Below are 17235 nucleotides of genomic sequence, written 5' to 3' on the forward strand. Positions count from 1 at the left end.
CTAACCCCCCGAGGTAGAGGGATGTTTGATGGCTGCTCAACAAGGGCAGCCAGGCACTGGTCACAGTTCAGCCTGTTCTTCTCAGAGTCCTGCAGTTCCCTCCCCTTCTCTCTCCCCTCCCTCCTAGGGCTCAGTTTCTTTCTGCAGCCTCTGCCTCTGTTGTCTGCACTGTGCTTCCCAGACAAAAGCCCTGTGCCTTAACCCTGTACCTTTTAACCCCCCAGCCCTCAGCGAGAGATAATCGTGGTGCAGAACAACATGATGGTATCTGCTGATGCTGGGAATGAGATGCCCTTCAGCTGGAGGATAAAGGAGTACCTGGAAGAGATGTGGTTGGAGACTCAGTACATCCAAAACACTGAAGGTGAGAGTCTGGCTTCAGCATCTCCATCCACTCCCCTTTGAGCTCTGGTTTGTCACTGCTGTGCCCCTCCAGTCACTGGAGTCACCTTCAGTCTCTCTGTGCTCCTGTGAGCCAGCAGAGTTCTCTGCAGGCAGCTTTTCTTTGTGCTTCTCACCATTCATCTTTCTCACCTGTTCTGTGCCCTTGCATTCAAAGTGCTGTGGAGCAGCAAAAGAGTTAATGACAAGGTGAGATTCCAGAAATACAACATGGTGCTGGACTGACAATGCCTGGCCTGAGTCCCTCCTCAGTGCCCTGGATGCATCAGTGCTGGATGCATCAGTGATTATTGAGGTGTTAGTGCCTCTAGGATAGATGCTGTGTCAAAGCCAGCTTCCTCCTAACATCCAGCTTTTCTCTGCATCCTCACTTTCCAGGCCATGCTGAGAAGTTTGTGGAATACTTCCAGAAAACTGCTCTGGGAAAATTCATCTCTGCTCTGACCGGGGAAGAAAGGCAGTTGCTCTTCGAGTGCTACATCAGAGACTTTACTGTCTTGACCATCGGTGTGTCCTCCCCGGAGCAGCTGCAGGTCAGGGGCTGGAAACCCTTTGGATGGGGAGAAGAGTGTGATGCCTCTGAATGTGTCCTTCTGAATCAGCCCTGCCTTGGGGAAAATGTCCCTCTGAGACAGTTGCCCAACAGCAAGGGAACCCCAGAGCAGACTCCTGGACACTGGGGTCACTCAGAAAGGCAGCACCTGTATAAATTGACATATTTAAGGCTATCTTTGTAGGAAAGTGATTCTCATCTCTCAGATATTTTTGCCAGGCTTTCCAGTACAAAATGAATTATAACAGTACTTTCTCACCTTTGGTTTTCTGTGTCCCACCCCTGCAGTGTCTGTGTGTGGCGTTCCTGTCTTGTGTTAAGGAGTGGATGGCGGAGTCCCCCTGGACAAAGGAGCTGGTGCCCTCCCTGCCCTGGGCCCACCTGGCACACAACCAGTTCAAGAGCCGCCTGCAGAACTTCTCCAGGATCCTGGCTGTGTACCCCTGTGTGACTGGCTACCTCTTGACCCAGAAAGAATGCAGAACTCCATGCTCTGAGATGGTAGAGTCACTCCCTCAGCCCTGGCAGGGAGCTCTGTCTTCAGCAGGGAGCACTGCTCTTCAGTCTCCTTTGGATTTCAGCCACAGCAGAGGGGGAAGCACAGGCTGGGGTGCCTCAGAATTGGGAATGATCTGCTGTGTTCTTATTGCTACAAGCAGGTTTTAAAATAGTTTGCCCTGCTTTTGCATTAGTTATTGGACATGCTAACGAGCCAAGCCACAAACATGAGAATTGCAGAGCTTAAAGTAATCAAGTAGGACTTTATTCAGTAGAACATGTGGTGTAGCAAACCAGACTGAGATCCCTAGGTCCATAAATACTTCTGAAATGCAGCTGTTGTTACCCCTGTCCCTGTGTGTGTGCAGGTTCTGGATGTGCTGGCTGCCATGGTGTGTGCTGAGGATCTGGAGAAGCTGGTGCAGACAGCCTCCCCTGAGCTCTGGCTGCAGAAAGTGAAGAACCTCCATATGCCCATTGAGTTCCTGTGCAAAGAGGAGGGTGCCCAGTGTAGGGGCAGCCACTGCCATCAGCTGCTGAGGAAGCTCAGGTGGGTACCAAGCTCTGCTCACAGCCCTACTCTTTGCCTGGAGGTTCTCTGGGGCATTGGAGCAGGCTGAAGCTGTTCTGGTGCTGCTTTTCTCAGGCTTTGCAAATCTTTCCAGGTTCCTGCTGGGCTCAAATACATACCAAGCAGCAAGAACCACATTTTTGTTCCCTCATCTCCTTGCAGATTCTCTCTTTAAGTTTGGCAATATCATCTGGTGCATTCTATCTGGGTTCAGGGGTTATTTAAAACTCTCCTCAGCTTCCTGTTAACCAGCAGTGTCTCCCCACTTCATCCTCTGTGCATAAGGACTCAAGAGATGGAGAATTTCACTGCCTCTTGTGTTTTGGAAGAAAGCCCAGAGCACTACCCCAGTTTCTCACAGACCTTGTTTAGTTTATTTGAAGTGAAGAAAGTGCATCTAATTGTGATTGGTATTTTAAAAATTTTTTGAGATTGAAGTTAGAGGTGTGAGAAAGTATGTCCAGTGCTGCTGGTCCTGCTGCTTTGCTGCCTCCAGGCCAGGCCCTTGAGCCCCCTGGGTGAGGTGCTTGAATGTTCTGTCCTTGACAAAAACCCTTCTGGAAAGCCAAAGGGCAAAGCAAGTGAGAAGTGCGGCAGTGCTGCGGAGTGGAGCAGGAGCAGCAGTGAGCCCCTGGCTGCCCTGGTTGCCATTCCTGCTGTGGTGCCAGCCTGCTGTCCCCCCCAGGGCCTGCTGGAGCCGTGTGTTTGCCATGGCACTCTTCGTGGAACACGTCCTGTTGGGCATCCACACCATCAAGCCAGAATTCAAGGATTTAGTGAGAAAATATACTTCGCTTCTTGCTGAGGTGAGCAAAGCTGCCATTTCACCTCTTCCCTCTTGAGCTGACCATGGGAATTCTCATCTCGGGTGTTGCAGCTGAGTCACTGCACCTTGTCCTTTCCTTCTGCAGTGTTTCCAGCACGATTCAGACATGAAGTCTCATCCGACCTTTGTTGCGGTGCTGAGAGTGCTGCACAAATGCAAGGACGAAGTCAGCAGCAGGCTCTACAGGTACTGACACTGGGGCAGGCTGCAGGGGCCAGCAGGGACATTGCCTGTGTTGCCAGCACACTTGTGGCAGTGCTGCATGGGGAGGAGTGAAAGCCAAGGGAAGAGCAATGACCCTGCTTGGTTCTGCACCCTGAGCTGGGCAGTGTGCCAGCTCTTGGTCTAGCTGCAACTAAACGTCTTGTTCAAGGCTTTTGGGGAGGCAGCACAGAAGCAGCTGTACTCATTGCTGTTTCTGGATTCCAGGCATGGTCTGGAGCTGTGTCCCATCTGCCTGGGAGAGCCGAAGGACCCCATCTGCCTGCCCTGTAACCATGTGTTCTGCCGCAAGTGCATCAGACAGTGGCTGGTGCCAGCACAGATGCACTGTCCCTGCTGCAGGGCTGCTGTGGAGGATGTGGAGTTGACTGTGTCTGAGGAGCTCAGGTACTCCAGCTGCCCTCTCCAAGGTGGGAGTGTTGGGTGGGGAGGCTTTGTGAGGAAATTCTCAACTCTGATGTGGTCAGCACAAGCAGAGGGTGAACTCTGCGTCATCCCTCTGGAACTGAACAGGTCCTGTCTGTTCTGTTGTTTGAAAAAAGGGGAAAGCTGCCTTGGCCTCTGTAAAAACATGCAAATCACAGAATGGTTTGGGTTGGAAGGGACCTCAAGGATCATCTCATTGGGAAGGTTGAAAAGTATCTCCCTTGGGTGACTTTTACTTGTGTGTGCTCGATTCTTCTGTGGTTTAAGAGGTTCTGTGTTTGCTTTTGCCCCTTCCAGAGCTGCCGTAGAAAAGAAGGCCCTGTTCCGGCAGAGATGCAATAATTTCTTCATTGACGTGGTCACCACCATGTGCTTCAAGGACAACAAGCCCCCTGAGCCAGAGGTGATCTGGAGCCTCCTGGATCTGCTGTTTGTTGAGAGAAAAAACGTCTTGAAAGACCCAAGTGAGCTCCCTTCACCCTGACATTCAGTCTTATAGAGCTGGATCTGTCACCACCTTCTCTCAACTGCCAAACCTGTCCTTCCCTTGTCTCCACAGATCACCCTGCTGTCTACACAAAATTCCTGTCCCCTTTTAATGATGAGGTGGATGAAACTCCCATCATCCGCTCTGTAATGCTGAAGCTGCTCCTGAAGTACAGGTGAGCACATTCAGCGGAGGGAGGTTAGGCCAGGGCCAGGTTCAGCTCTGTTCCTCATCAAACCCATCCCATTGTTCTCCTCACCTCTCTCTGAGTTTCATTGACTCTGAATTCCTTTGTATTAGTCTTGCAGCTTGGCTGGCTTGCACGGGGCTTGTGGTGCAGTGTGAGCAGCCTGTGCAAGGTTTACCTGGTTGTCCCTGACTAACCCTGTGCTGAGGGTGGATGCCTGGGTTCTGCAAGGTGGCTAAGTAGTTGCTCTGATTGAGGTCAGCAAGGCAAAACTCCTCATTCACAGAGATTTAATCAGGATTTAAACTGATCTAATGTCTGCTCCACAGACCTCCCCATTCTCACAGCCCTCCCAGCCTCCCTTTGCAGGCAGGGCACAAAAGCCCCTTCTCAGGTATGATCACCTCCTGAACCATATGCCTTTTTCCTTGGAAGTGCTCATTGAGCACTGGTGGTGATCAAAGCCTGGCTCATTCCCAAATGTCACCTACAAAAAATCACAAAAAATCCCAAAGGCTTCTCCATCTTGCAGCTGGATCCAGAGTGACCCCACCTGTCACACAGCCAGCTCTGGGAGCTCTGCTGTGATTTAGAGCAGGGGCAGTCCTGTCAGCATGGCAGCTGTGTCAGGGGGTCTCTCTCTCTCCCCTGTAGCTTCAATGAAGTGAAAGATGATGTGCAGCGTTACCTATCCCAGGTGGAGCACAACGAGCTCCTAGAGGAAAAAGATAAAAAGGAGCTCTACTTGCTTTTTGTCAACTGCTTGGAGGTAAGAGCTGGGCAAGTGACTTTGTAGTTAAAATCACCATTCACGTTCTTGCTAAGAGACAAGACAGGTTGAGTTTGGCATCCTGGAACATGGAATGTGTGTTATTCACAGCCTGCTCCTGACTCTACCTCAGCTCCAAGCTTTGGGAGTGTCGGACAGCTGGGGCACATCCTAAAAATGGTGTTTGGTGACATAGCAGAGATTTAGGATGAGGGGGCAATGGCAGTAGTTTGGAAGGCTGCAGGGATGGTTTGGAGGGTCAGGGATGGTTTGCTGTGCTCGTGGCAGGCTGGGCTTGGAGGGTCAGGGATGGTTTGGAGGCTCGGGGATGATTTACTGTGCTCATGGCAGGCTGGGTGCCCTGGGGACACAGGGGTGGCTGAGTGAGGTAGCTCTGCCACTCACCAGTGTTCTGGCCTCTCTCTAGGATTCCATGTGTGAGAAGTTAGAGGACAGCCTGGGATGTGGGCATGGAAACAGTCTGCCTGAGGACAGAGCCTTTCCAGAGAACTACTTGCCAGCCAGCAGCAGCGAGGCTCCCCAGCAAGTCTCTGTGGAATACCTGCAGGCTGTGGCCGAGGTGCGCCTGTGCCTGAGCAGGGCTGCAGAGCTCATCTTCGACCTGCAGCAGCACACGGGTAAGTCTGGTTGCTCTGCTGGAAATGCTGCATGCAGGGCAGGTGGGCTGGACACAGGCAGTGCCCTGTGCTCTGCTAGGACCTGTTTTGGTGCATGGCCAGGGAGGAGAGCAGCAACTCCCTTTTCCCTTGGCGGTGTCAGTCAGTGTCTGTCCCCTGTACCGTGTCTTAGAAGTGCTCTGTAACTGGTAGAAAGGCTGTGCTGGTGACCCCAGTGTAGTTACGTGGCAGTTAACACCTGTGGAAGGGGATTTATTTTATCCTCTTGATGCTAACAAGGAGATTTACTTAGAGCCCACTAAATTGAACTTTAAAGCATCAATGCTGCTTGAGACTCAGGACTGCTGTAAGGGTTCTTGTTTTGTATGAATGAGAGCTCCGTGCAGCTAGAAGGGATTGAGAGTTTCTATTGATGAGTTTATACCTTCCATGTCAAAGAAAGGAATCATTGTCTGAAATATGGCTGAGGATATGCTCCAGCCAACACCCGAGGAAGGGAGAGTTCTGAAGTTCTTCTGTGTAATAACACAGTACTAATAAAGGGACTTGGTGCTACAGCTGGGCAGACAGAAAAGTTTTACAGGATGGGATGTACTTTTGCCTCTTTGTTTTAACCTCTTTTTTGCCCTCCAGAGCCAAAGCAGATGAAGGAGAAGCAGCATTACCTGAAGAAGGTGGAGAAGTTCTGCAGCCTCGCCAAGAACGACTGGCACCGTGTGTACCTGGTCAGGAGGATTTCCAGCCAGCACGGGATGGAATTTGCTCAGAAGTTGGTCACAGAGCCACGGTTCAGCTGGGTGTTCCCAGCAGAAATTCTGCAGCAGGTAGACAAGAGGCGTCTCCTGGTGATGGTTCTGGTCTCCTCTTTGCCTTCACTTTGTGCTTCTTTGGGGTGTTCCTACTGTTGTGTGTCTCTTGGGGTCAGGCCAGAGTGGCAGTGGTTGGGAGATGGCTTTTCCTGGCTCTCGGGTGAATGGAGTCTCCCCTGGCAGCACCATGCCTGCTGCTGCTGCTCTGGGGAGCCTGAAATGCCCCAGTGCTTGGGAGGAAGAGGAGATTCTGCCACCTCCAGCTGGGTGGTTGTCTCCAGTGCTGTGCATGGTTGTTCCCTTGGCAGGTCCAGCATAGCCAGTCCAACCACATTGACCGGTACCTGGTGTATGGGGAGCAGTACCAGGCCCTGCGCGATGCTGTGGGACAAGCCATGATGGAGGGCACGGCCCAGAGGCTGCTTGAGGCCCAGCAGGTACAGCCCAGTGCTCCCTCAGACCCCTGCTGGGCCCAGTCCTCCCTCCAGTCCCCTGCTGGGTTTGCATGGCCCCAGCTCTGCTGTGTCCCTCTGGGCAGTGTCTGTTCCCAGCACCTGGGGGCCTCTGCTGGGAGGTCACTGGGGCTTGTGCTCAAGCACGTTTTGTTTACTTTCCCACCTGCACATCCCATCACTGTATCTGGGGCAGCTCTGGCCTGTTCCCAGCCACATGCTTGGTTCTTCCCAGGCCTCCAACAGCCCCCCAGCTCTGGAATCTGCCCACCTGCTCCTGGCCATCTTCCGAGAGGTCACTGCTCTGTATGGGAATCCAGACCTTCATCCCAAGCGGCAGGTAGGACACCCCCCTTTGGCAGCTTGTGGTAAACCTGCTTTAAATCAGACTTACCCGTGTGCTGCTGCAGGTCGAAGATGAGCTCTGCAGCCCTGCTCAGGCACAGGCGCACCTCGGCCACAGGTGGGTAAGGAGGAAGGGGATCTGAATCAGTGATGGAGGAGCCTTGGTTCCTGTGCCCTAGCCAGGGTGATGGCCCAGAGCTGAGCAGGCTGTGGAGATTTTTGGGAGCAGGGTAACCCAGTGTGGGAAGCAGCTGCCAGTGCTCTTTGTTTGGGTGGGGCAGTATCCTGATGGCTTTAGCTCTTTCCAATCTGTGCTTTCAGCAAACAGAGATGATGACTAAATTCATCCACCACTCCCGAGTGCTGAATTCCTCTGAGCTGGAGCTCCTTGCAGTTGCCCTGGTGAAGAACACCCTGCCTGGGCTGGCCGTGGAGCCACGGGGCCGCAGCCAGCAGGGAGCCGTGGTGGAGATGGCTGTGCACATGGCTGCTGTGCTGCTCTGCGGGCACAGCCGTGTCCTGCAGCCCCTCAGGAACCTGGCCTTCGAGCCACGCATCATGCAGGTGAGGGCACAGAGCTCACCTTGGTGAGCACTTCAGCTCATCCTTGGTTCTTGCCTGTGTCTGCTGGATCCTCTTTCTCAACAGCAACGATCCAACTCACTGCTTGAGCTGAGAAACACGGGGGAATTATTTCAGTGCTGTTGGGGTTAAGTAGCACAACACCAAGCCCTGGCCTGGTATCTTTCCAAGGCACCTCTCCATCCTGAGCAGGATGAAGCAAATACCTGTGCTGGTATTTGGGTGAGCAAGGCTGAGAGCAGCTGGCAGCTCCCACTGTGCAGACCTGCCTACTCATAGCTCTGTCTCCTCAGTCAAGGGGAGAGAGCTGCTGCTCTGCTATTCCTGGCTACCCAAGGTGTAAGGGAACATGCTGGTATGCACCAGGGTGCATCAGCAGTGCATTGCAGGATGTCTGGAGAGTGCACATGCAAGTCTTAACAATACTGACAGTTCTAAGAGTGGATTTTCAAAGGTGAATTTGAAAATCTGCATCTGCGTCACCTGCTTGACCTCTGCTCTCAGATGTTTCTTGTAACCCAGTGTGAACAGAGAACCAGTGAGTGACTGCTACAGGACAGAGCTGATTCCCAGATCCATTTGTGACTGCTTTCCCCTTTCCCTCCTCAGCGCTCCTTTCTGCCCACGATGCCTGAGGACATCATGGCTCAGGCAAGGACCTGGGAGGGAACACGTTCTCTACACTGGTATGGTGAGTGCTGCTGGCTGGCTGGGGAAGGAATTCCCTGGATTTGGAGAGTGAAACTGTCCCAAATGTGAGGACAAACCCACTCCTCAGTATGAGTTATCCATGGCAAATCCAGATTTGTAGACAGTTTGTGTGGGTGATGCACCAAAGGACATCTAGTGCTGTTTAGTCTTCAGCCTGCAGCTGTCCACAGAGCATGAAGGGGCACAAAGGCAACACAAACAGGGTGTGAGAGGAGAACTCTGCCACCTTACTAGCCAGCTTTTTCTCTGCTTCCCACAGCTGGACCTTCCTGCAGCAGGGAATGGGGGGTAAGAGCATTCCTGCCCTCAGCAGTAGAATCTGTCCAGCTTTGATTCCTTGTTGCTCAAGGAGAAGCAACACTGAAAAATTCCTTGGCTTCCTGCATGGGCCTGTCAGTCCTTTGGGATTTGGGATAGTCAGGGCTTTTGATTAGATCTTGAAACATATTTCTTGCTCCAGGATGACGGTTCCTAGGAAAGGGAATAACAAGGGCTGTATAAATCTGTCTTAGAATACTGTCCTGTTTGTTTCTCTCTTCACAGAATGTCCCAATGGCCACCCCTGCACTGTGGGAGAGGTAAGAATTTGGGACTGGTGGGTATTTAAGCAGACAAAGTTTTCAACAACAAACTGTTTTATTTGTTTGCTGGTTTTAATGTTCTGATGCACAGAGTTCCACTTCTAAACTCAGTATTATTGATCATTTTGTCATTGTAACGTAAAATTTAGCATATCCCTAGCATTTATACCATAGATTGGGAAACATCAGGCAGAGGCTCAGTTTGTAGCAGGGTTTGAATTAACCACTTAGAGGTTGGATTTTTGTTTCATTCCCTTTCTCTGCTGGAGAAGCTGTTTCTCTGGAATTCAGTGTTGCCCTGTTGCTTTTCTCAGTGTGGGCGCCCCATGGAAAGGAGCCTCTGTCCCGAATGCCACGTCCTCATTGGAGGCAGAAACCACATAGCCGTGCAGGGCTTCCATCGTTCCAGGTGGGCTTTGCTGCAATGCCTTTGCGGGGCTAAATGATGTAGGACTTGCCTGTGGTGCCCTCAAAGGCCAGAAGTACCAACCACTTCATGCTGCTCTCTGGAAGGTGTAAGGGAGAGATGTCCAAGCAAGAGTAATCAGGCAGCAAAACCAAAGAAATTTCCTTTTCTGTGCACAAAGCCTTCACTCCAGTGAAGGCACTTTGAATTGGAAGCCTTCATTCCAGTGAAGGCACTTTGAATTGGCAGCTTTTGGGGCATTCAAAGACATTATGGGTCAAAAAGGCATTGCTGGGTATCAGGGATGTCTTGTGTGGTTTTTGTCTAGGTAAAAAAAAAAACCAAACATATATGCACTTTCCTACAGCCCTCGTCCAGACAGAACTCAAACTGGCCACATCCTTGGAGATGTTGAGCACAGAGGGACACTGGGAACGTCTGACAGGAACATGTCCCCCACGGTCTTTGTGCTGCTCCGTTTGCTCACCCACCTGTCCATGCTGCTGGGAGCCTCCAGAGACACTCAGGTATCTTCCAGAAATACTTCCAAGTGGTCACACAAAATATAGGGGAACCTTTGTATGCTGCTGGTCCTTTTCATCATACTGCCAAGTGACCAGGGCAGTCTGTCAGGATGCAAGACCCAAATTCCCTCCCTCCTTGCCCAGGAGGGATTTTGGTTAATTCCTGCACTTCCATGCAGGCACATCCACCCAGCCCTGCCTTGATGGGCACAGGTGGCAGGAATCCCACAGGTCTGGGTGCCTGGCAGGACAAAGCTCTGTGTGCTTTGTGCTTCCCTGGATGTTTTTGGCTGTGCTCAACTCTTGCCTTTGTTGTCTTTAGTCCCTGGGAAGGATGATCAAGCCAAGAGTAGATGATGTGGTGAGCTTCCTGCAGCAGCACATTCAGGAGGACTTGGCACAGCTGACTGGGATTTTGGGGAAGAGTGTGGATGACACTATCAACATCCTGCACCTGGTGCTCAGCAGTCTCCTGCAGGCCCCCCAGCGGCAGCCAGGCCAGTGTTAAGAAAAGCCACCTACCCTGTCACACCTGGGGCTGTGGTTGAAGGGCTGTGGCCATGCAGCCACCTTGCTGATAAACCCCTTCACTCCTAAACATCAGCAGCTGAGCTGAAGAGAAAAATAGAGAGTTTGAAGCTTATTTCTTACTGTAGGGAGGGAAGAATTTTTGTCTGTTTGATTCCTTCAGTCAAGTACGTGAGGTTTGCAAGGTTTGGTGCAGTCGATAACTCTGAAAATGAATTATTGAAAAAACAGTGTCATGACAGATGGGCAGAGCTTGCAGCTTCTGAGCAGGGCTGCTCCCCAGCACAGCACCTTGTTGTGAATCCCTGTTCTGAGCTGCCTCTCAGTGACTCCCAGGAGCTCTTTGGGAGAAGAGGGATGGCACAGTGGGGTTCATGGTGGGGTCTGGAGTCACTGTGGCACAGAGGCATTAATGTGTAAATAGCCCATATTTGGACTGTGGGACAGCACCAGTCAGTATTCCAAGCTTCACTCTGTCGTGGGACATGGTCTGAGCTTGGACAATCTGTTCAATATTTTTGGGGTTATGAAGGAATTGTGTAAATGTCTCCATCATTCATGTGAAGCTCCTGGAAACCAAGCATCACTGTGTGATGCTTGGGTGTCATTCTCCAGCTGAACCAAGATACTCAGTTAACTTATAGCACCTGTGAATCTTTGCTTTGTTTTCACTGAAATACTGCAGATATAAGAGGTGAAATATTCCTGTTGCAGGGCTGGTGTGGTTTGATGACTTTCTGTCCACCAAGGACAAGAGAAACAAATGGGAAGAAATTGTTGCAAGCACAATTATTGTTCCTGAATTGAAGGTGAGAAATCTGCTATACAGAGTCAGTAGCTGAGCAGTTCAAAATCCACTGGAAATCTCATGTGTTGTAATATCTGTGCTATACTTTTCACCTGGCTGTTCCTAAAGCCAGCCCATCCATGGCACAGCTGCAGGTTCAGGATTAGCCATCTTTATTCCACCTGGGGAAATGGGAGCCTGAGACTGAAGTTGTTCTGGGATGAATTTGTATAGCTGGAAAAGCAGAAATGGCTTAGCTCTTTTGAAGGTATTTCACAATATCCAATAACTTATTATTTTTTAAATGCAGGATTTGGATAAAAAACTTCTGAAGTTAAACCGACAGATACAAAAGGATAAGAGAATCTCTTCCAACCCCATAGTGAAAATAGTGTATGGGGACCCAGCTGCATTCCTGTCCCAGCTGCCACGGAACAGCCATATCCACCATTCCAAGATGTGGAGCTGCCGCAGGAAGGTTTCAGTGGAGAACCTGAGCCACATTGTGCAGCAGAAGAATGCCAAGGACACCGTCCCTCTCCTCTGGAAGTTCCTGCAGAAGGTGGGGCTGGCACAGGGATGAGAGCCTGGGATTGCCCAGGACTAAATCATGGATTATCTCAGTACTTGCTATGATCTTGAGAATGAACATGGCAGATATTGTTGTCTTTTAAAAATTTTAAAAGTAATTCCATAAAGGTATTTCCAACTGGTTTGTCCAAGCACAGCTTTACCCACTTTATCCAGGAAAGCGAGCTGAGGCTGGTGAAATTCCTACCAGAGATTCTGGCTCTGCAGAAAGATTTGGTGAAGCAATTCCAGAACACAGCAGAAATCAAAGACTGCTCCATCAGGGAATTCCTCAGGGAACCCCACTCAGGTGAGGAGACTCTGCCAAAGTTGTAATTAATGAAACAGAAAATGCTGGATTGTCTTGTTGAAAGTGAAGAGGAAAATTCTCCTTTTCCTTTTAATTCTTGCCTGACTGAACTGGAGACTTGAATAGGGTTGGAAAAGTTACCAGATGACTTTAAAGGGAATTAAGTACAGGAGATTTTTTATGAGGGATGAGAGCTTTGTGCAGTACAGCAGTGGTTCTTTTGGCATTTTAAGCTCAGCCCTAGAGCAGGGCTTGCTTAAAGAGCAATTACTGATGTTTTTAAGTACTTATGGGAAAGTACATAAAGGTCATGCAGAATCAGACCAAGGACCAATCCATCCTTGTGGCCTGGGCCAGAAGCAGACAATAATGGAGAAGTAACAAACTGAGCAGATGACTCCATTTGATGCCTTTAGAAAGGTGTTTGGTGTCTATTTAGTCTCTTGAGCAGTTGGAGCAGTTGCCTGGAGTTCAGTGGTGTGCTCTGAAGATCCCTGCATTGGAAAGTTTCACCAGGAAAAGGTGTTTCATGGATTTATCTTTCTGTTGTTTCTCAGGTGTGATGAGGGACCTGTTGGAGAGGAGAGTGAATGTGTTTCTGTCTGTCTGGAATAAGCTGAGATGCTCCCTGGACACCAATGGTGAGCAGCTTCTTTCCCAGCCCTGCTCCTCCACTGCTTCTCATTCTGAGTTCAGGTTCCTCCCATCACTGATGCTGAGGCATATCCTCAAAATTGGGCTTGGCCATTGAATTTTAAGAATGTAGGTACAAGGGAGGGATTTGTTTCCCTGTTGTAGTATTCTTACCTGAACTTGTTTCCTTTCTCACCTGAACTTGTTCTCTTTTGTGCTTGTCCCTAATGCCAAGTGCGTGGCTTTTCTCAGCTCAGTACCTCCTCAGCCTGGGCTGGCTCTGGGCCTCCTCAAACACTGCTGTCTGTATTTCAGGGGAAATCAAGCTGCCTAAAAGCTACTGTGATGCCGAGCTGAGCCTGGACAGCAGGCTGGAGGTGCTGCTGCCGCGGCGGCAGGGGCTGGGGCTGTGCTCCACGGCGCTGGCCAGTTACCTCATCGGGCTGCACAACGACTTCGTATACTCTGTCATCAGAGACACCAAGGAGGATGACAGGTGTGCTGCTACTCTGCTCCTTGGGCTCTGCTGCATCCCCTGCTCCCTCTCAGGCAGCTTTCCCTGCTCCACAGAGGCCTCTCCCTCTGAACACAGGCCCTTTGCTCCCTGCAGGTACCAGGTCAGCCCCTTGGAAGTGGCCAACCTGCACCTGATCAGTTACGAGGTGGAGAGGGACCTGATCCCTCTGATCCTGTCCAACTGCCAGTACAGCATGGAGAAGGGAGGGGAGACCTTGCAGGACTTTGATCTGGAGAGGATCCAGCAGCAAGTGATCAGCAAGTTCCTGCAGGGAAAGCCACTCATCAGGCTAGAGGTAGGAGGGGCAGGGCCATGCAGCCAGGAGGGCACTGGGAGCAGCGTTCCAGGCCTCACATCCATGGGTTTCTCTCCTGACAGGGAATCCCCACCCTGGTGTACAGACATGACCGAAACAATGAGCAGCTGTTCAGTGAGCTCAGGAACAAGCTGGAGCAGGTGAGTTTTCTGCACTGCAGGAAGGCAGAGCAAGCATGAAATCCCTGCTTTTGCAAGGGTTTTCTGTGTCTTGCCTTGTCCATCCAAAGGCTCGCTTGCTGATTTCTTAGCATGCCTTGGGTACGTGCAATCTGGCCTTGTGCTGTCAGTCAGGATTTACAAAGAGAAGGAGATAGTTCAGCATTTCAGTTTCCTAAATCTGGGGCTCTGTTGTCTCCCTTGACTTGAGCAATTGGAACAGAAAAAGGAGTGGGTCTAAAACAATATTAACTGTGACTTTGTGGTTTTCAGAGTACTCTGCCCAGTTCTGTGATGAACATGATCAGTGGGGAGCTGCAGTCCTACAGTGATGTGTGTGATGCTCTGTCCGTCACTGAGATTACCCTGCACTTCCTGGCCATGGCTGGTGAGAACGCTGACATGCCGCTGACTGAGTACATTGAGCAAGTCCTGCAGATGGGGGATCAGACAAACCCTCACGTGCTACAGGTGAGTCCTGAGGGCAAAGCTCGGATTCTTGTGGAGTAAAATTTGCCCTGGTTTATGCTAAATCCAGCCGGTGCGACAGAGCCCTCTCACTTTCCCACTGCCTGTTGTGGTATCAAAAGCTGGCTTATTGAGGGCAGATGGGCTCCACCCAGGCCAAGGGGCTGGATGAGCTCTGTGCTGAGCTCTCCTGGGCAGGGCAGGCTGGGGATGGGCTCCGAGGACATCCCTCACATCCACATATGTCCTTCTCTTCCAGGCCCTCAGACGGTGCCAGCTCAGGCACAGCATAGCCCTGTGGCAGCTCCTGTGTGCCCACAAATCTGAGCAGCTGCTGCGCCTCGGCAGGGTATGGCACCCCCAGCACCTCTGTGTGCCCTCCTCTGCTCTGTCCTGCTCTGCTCTGCTCTGCCTGCAGCTGTTCAAATGTGTCTTTGGGTTTTTTCTCCCCTTGCTGCATTTTCAGGATCCTTTTGCAGATGTCAGTCGTGATTACAAAGAAGAGCTCACCCCAGAGCTTGTCAAGCTCCTGCACACCTTCCTGGTCCACTCCAGCCTGGAAACCTTCCTGCAGGAGCTCCATGAAATGATCATCCTGAAGTTGAGACGTGTCCAAGCTGTGGAGGAATTCAATCCCGCGTGGAGGTAGGAATTACACACCCAAAGGCACCATAGTTGTTGCTAACTGATGCTTCTCTGTCTCTGAGCATGCACACAGTGGGAACACTCCCTTGGCACATGCATGTCCTGGGGGACACTGCTCAGGCAGCAGCATTAGGAATATCCACACCCATTTCTGGCACGTGTCACTTCCATCTCACACAGGCTCTCTTGGGGACACTGCTGGAACACACCAGGATCTGCTGTCAGGGCACAAACCCCAGCACTTCTGCAGGCACTTGGATAAAAAAATAACAGAATCACAAACTCATTTAGGCTGGAAAAAATCTCCATAGTGCTCAAGGCCAGCTTTCAGGGATAGGCACACAGCTCTGCACAGGTACAGCTCAGCCCCAGAGCTCAGCTGTGCCCTGCAGCATCCCCTTGCTGGCCTCTGTGCCTCCACCTGGCTGTTCAACCCTTCTCACTACACACACACACACACACCCACACACACACACACCCCCCTGTTCAGTTGTGTATTGAGTATTTTGGGTGCTGCAGTGCACTCATATTGTGGCACTTGAGGTTTGCTCTATCCCTGCTGTTAATGCCATTCTGCTCTGTCTTCCAGCCTGAAGGAATCGCTCTCTGCTTACCTTGATGCCAAAGACTCTGAATTCGCTGCGGAGGTGGAAGACACATTCCCAGATGATATTCTTCTGTCTCATGCTGCTTGTACCTGGAAAGCAGCTGCTATCTTCAAGAGGGAGCACAGGGGCAGTTAGGACAGAACCCTGCCAGGGAATGCCACAACACCCATGTCAGGGCTTCTGGGAATCTGGGCATTTGTTTGGGCCTTGTTGGTTGTTCTTTGGGTTTGGGGTTGTTGTTTTTACACCTGATGTGAAGAGGAGAGTGGCTGTGGAGGAGGAGGAGGGTGAAATAGACCCAGCAACTCAGTGTGAACCCTGGATCGCCACAGCTCCAGAGCCACTGGAAGAACATGAATATGAAAAATGCATATTTTATTATTGGCTTTTTGCAAATATTAGGATGAATATTATATGTGTTATGTTAGAAAGTTATGCTGTATTAATTTTCTCAAATGTAGTTTTAGGTTATAACATAATCTTAAATAGAAACTATGTATGTGGGATATTTTTTTAAAGAAAGGAATGAAGTACTCACACCAGATAGCAGCCACAGGACACCTAAATGTTTCAGAAAAAGAGGATTTATTGCCCCATTATCAGAAGAAACTAACTTCTTCCCACCTTGCTCAGCTATGACGTTAGGATTAAGAGGAAGAAGTTGACGATGACCAGACAGAATCCTGTGTTTGAATGGAATTTATGCATCATGTATGAAGTGTATGAATATGCAACAGGCTGTTGTTTTTAAGGGTTAATCCTCTGGTAACGGGTGTCCTTTTTCGGGCTTATTTTGCCCAGAAAAAGGTACCTGGACGTCCGTAACTCTTTGTTTCTGTTCTCTCATATTGTCCTAATCCAAATTGTCCAAAATTCTTATTGCTCTAATTATATTGCAATTTTTATAACCATTTCATTACTATTAAACTTTTAAAACTTTAGAAAACGAGTGATTGGCGTTTTTCACAGAGCAGTAACGGGGCTCGGGCTGGGACGGGCCCTGGGGACCGCCCGGCGGCGCCCTTGGGAGCGGGGATCGAACCGGGCCCGGCCGCGCCCGGGGCTGCCCCCGGCACCGCCTCCCCACAAAGCGGGGGGAACCCACGGAGCCGCCGGGCCTCCGTGCCCCGGTTGGGATCTGGCGGCTCCCCGGGGAGCCAACGGGGCGCCGTGCGGGACGGGGGCTCGGGCAGGCGGCTCCCGGGAGCGGCCCTGCTCTGAGCGCGGCGGTCCCGCAGGGAGCAGGCCCGGCTGAGGGCCAGAGTGGTGGAGGAGGACACCGAGGAGCGGCAGAAGGACCCGCAGGTCTCCGGGCTGCAGAGAGTGGGAGGTGTGGATTTATCCTACATCGAGGGGCACGGAGCCGTGCCTGCGCCTCCCTAGCTGTGCTCAGCTACGCGGCTCTGGAGGTACCGCCCGGGCCGGGCCGGGCCGGGCCGCGACTGTAATGAGGCTTTTGCTGGCTCCTTCAGGACTTCATTGAGAAGGGCAGTTACAGCAGTGTGTTCCTGAAAAAAGCAGGAATCCAGCCAATCAAGTAAATTTGGCTCCAGTCCACCTGGAGAGCAGCTCAGCTAAGCAGGAGCTGCCATTCTTAAAAACGAAATTTTGAGTGGGATCTGCTTCTGAACTTAAATTCCAATGCCATCATGTGAAATGAGTTATGAATGAATTCACAGAAGTACAAACTCTTGAGTTGTGACTTC

At 51.0% G+C, this 17235-nt stretch overlaps 1 protein-coding gene across 1 annotated transcript in view; it reads left to right on the forward strand.

Annotated features, from left to right (window-relative positions):
* The window catches only part of LOC129120145 (E3 ubiquitin-protein ligase RNF213-like), a 43341-nt gene extending 26866 nt beyond the window's left edge, over positions 1 to 16475 (forward strand). The window contains 31 exon segments of the mRNA XM_054632476.2: positions 225 to 364; positions 781 to 935; positions 1244 to 1456; positions 1822 to 2003; positions 2710 to 2830; positions 2936 to 3036; positions 3280 to 3459; positions 3796 to 3962; positions 4058 to 4160; positions 4827 to 4941; positions 5369 to 5579; positions 6213 to 6403; positions 6697 to 6825; positions 7076 to 7180; positions 7507 to 7749; positions 8377 to 8458; positions 9022 to 9056; positions 9374 to 9468; positions 9833 to 9992; positions 10312 to 10486; positions 11232 to 11326; positions 11615 to 11866; positions 12052 to 12184; positions 12742 to 12825; positions 13133 to 13313; positions 13428 to 13629; positions 13713 to 13790; positions 14082 to 14279; positions 14536 to 14625; positions 14743 to 14921; positions 15511 to 16475. Of these exon segments, the coding sequence (XP_054488451.2) occupies positions 225 to 364; positions 781 to 935; positions 1244 to 1456; positions 1822 to 2003; positions 2710 to 2830; positions 2936 to 3036; positions 3280 to 3459; positions 3796 to 3962; positions 4058 to 4160; positions 4827 to 4941; positions 5369 to 5579; positions 6213 to 6403; positions 6697 to 6825; positions 7076 to 7180; positions 7507 to 7749; positions 8377 to 8458; positions 9022 to 9056; positions 9374 to 9468; positions 9833 to 9992; positions 10312 to 10486; positions 11232 to 11326; positions 11615 to 11866; positions 12052 to 12184; positions 12742 to 12825; positions 13133 to 13313; positions 13428 to 13629; positions 13713 to 13790; positions 14082 to 14279; positions 14536 to 14625; positions 14743 to 14921; positions 15511 to 15664 (4549 nt within the window). The 3' untranslated portion in view covers positions 15665 to 16475.
* Positions 16476 to 17235: the final 760 nt, after the last annotated feature.

This window comes from Agelaius phoeniceus, chromosome 4 (genome assembly GCF_051311805.1).
Source record: "Agelaius phoeniceus isolate bAgePho1 chromosome 4, bAgePho1.hap1, whole genome shotgun sequence".
Taxonomy (NCBI): domain Eukaryota; kingdom Metazoa; phylum Chordata; class Aves; order Passeriformes; family Icteridae; genus Agelaius; species Agelaius phoeniceus.